This window comes from Sinocyclocheilus anshuiensis, unplaced genomic scaffold, assembly GCF_001515605.1.
Source record: "Sinocyclocheilus anshuiensis isolate Anshui unplaced genomic scaffold, SAMN03320099.WGS_v1.1 scaffold1558, whole genome shotgun sequence".
NCBI classification, from domain to species: Eukaryota; Metazoa; Chordata; class Actinopteri; order Cypriniformes; family Cyprinidae; genus Sinocyclocheilus; species Sinocyclocheilus anshuiensis.
This window is the reverse complement of record NW_015542412.1, coordinates 9031-11111: the sequence shown is the minus strand read 5'-3', so window position 1 is coordinate 11111 and position 2081 is coordinate 9031. Positions and strand designations below refer to the sequence as shown.

Below are 2081 nucleotides of genomic sequence, written 5' to 3'. Positions count from 1 at the left end.
AAAGCAGCGTTTGTGAGCGCAGTGCTGCTTTGTGTACAGCGTTACCGGGGAAACAGCTATTTTTACCGCTCCAGAAGCGGCACCTAGCGGCAAAGAATGAATTTACATTTTCATTCAGACCAACACGAAAAGACCAACAAGTGGGAAGGCAATATGCTAATGCTTCATGTTGATGTCAACATGAAACGCTTGAGATTCGTTTTAAAAACAACCCGTTTCAATGATTCAGAGTCGACTCTTTCTTTTGAGAGACAATAACTTATCTGAATCTTTTAAGTGTGACAAATATGCAAAAAAAAAAAAAAACCGGGAAGGGGGCAAAAACCTTTTTTATGGCACTGTATATATATTTTGTGATCAATGCTTGTACTGTTTCAAATGAATTATGCTTGTACATAATCACTCATGATAGTAACACCTAGCTGTTTATGAAAATGATTAATTAATGAATGAATTATTTGAGAGTCTGCCGACAACCAAATTACTAAAACAAAATAGCAAACAAACAAAAAAGTTTTTGGATATACCTTTTGAACTAAATGGATTTTGAATCCATTTGACAATAAGGATAATGTTGGATGATTCAAAATCAAGTCAGTTTAACCCACCTTACTTGGGTTAAATGAATGTGACCAGAGAGGGTCCTACAGCTGGACTGGTATGTGTTTCTGTTTCCTATACAATCACACAAGTCACTGCTTATTTATGCACTGTGTAGATTAGATGCAGATACATAAATCATCAACCAGCCTTTCTGTGCTCTTTGCATCTTTGTTTATTAACCAGATGTTATGTACTCAACAAGCTATGGCCTCTCACTTTACAGAAACCTTAGTTTTCACTTCAACAAAACCAGGGACATAAGAGCAATTTGCTTACAAACTTGAAAATTTTTATCAAACACAAAGTTAAAGGTTAATTGCTATAACAGAGCCAAGCACTGTATCCAGTTCTCCAAATATCTTCCCCAATATCTTAATTTACAGAATATACTGTTAAAGCGGTCTTGTCCACAGTGTATAATACACTGTATAAATCATGTGCTCCTCAGCATTTGTCATCTTCTTGGTCTGAGTACAGCATCTCCTTGAATCGTCTCTTTTTTTCCATGTTTTCATTTACTTTTTGCCGTTTTTCCTGTTTCCTCTGTATGGATTCCTTTTTCATTTTCAGCAGTTCACTTTCCTCACCCTTATACGCAATTTCCAGTTTCTCGCGTAAAATCTCCCGTGCTCGTTTTCTGTTCAAATCCACCGATCTGGTCTGGTGACACTGCAAGAGAACATGAGCTCCTTTTATTAAAGTAGTTTGGAATTGACAGATTACGCAAGAGTATGTTGGCTTGACACCAATGCATCATGGGTGCCATTCTCTGAGGGTTTTGGGACATCACAACTTTGTCAAGAATATAAAATTAGATATACACTTTTATTACTCAAATAACTTTGGTTAACTGGAGTTCAACTTATTCTATTCGTCTCTTCATTGATAGCCCGTTTGTCAGGATCAACCATATTGACTAAAGCGGTTTATCCACTAATCCTAATACAAAACCATTAATCGTCACCTAACAACAACACACAAAGACAAATTCAAACAACAACACACAAAACAGGTCATCCTACCGTTTCAAGATGTGCAAAGTTTTTTCGCTCTTTCAAATTATTTCCAATTCTCACAGATTTTCAGTTCAGATCTACTTATAACCATACTAGACAACACTTATCAAATGCATTTTTGTACTATAGTTTTAATTAATGAAATAATGCACTGATAATTTAAACCCGAAGTAAAAATTTGATTTAACAACATTACAAATAGTTTGATTAAATTAATCAAGAAAGGGCAAAAGAAGCATATTAGATTGAGACATAAATGGCTAGAACAAAAGGGGAAAAGAATAACATACAGTATTTCTTTCATTTATAAATGTTCGTACACTTTAAATTCAGCCTTAACTGATTCCAGTAACTTCTTGTGTGGTATTTCAGATGGCAATATTAGGTTATTTTGCAATAAAGAGGTAAAATCAGAAGTTAAGAAATGTATTGGCAATTTAAAGGGGTCATATGATGCGATTT

At 34.7% G+C, this 2081-nt stretch overlaps 1 protein-coding gene across 1 annotated transcript in view; it reads right to left on the bottom strand.

Moving 5' to 3' along the window:
* Window positions 1–761: 761 nt before the first annotated feature.
* mtrfr (mitochondrial translation release factor in rescue) overlaps window positions 762–2081 on the bottom strand; it is a 5542-nt gene continuing 4222 nt past the window's right edge. Inside the window, exon 4 of the mRNA XM_016492775.1 lies at window positions 762–1272. Within this exon, the coding sequence (XP_016348261.1) occupies window positions 1048–1272 (225 nt within the window). The 3' untranslated portion in view covers window positions 762–1047. The remainder of the gene's footprint in view (window positions 1273–2081) is intronic.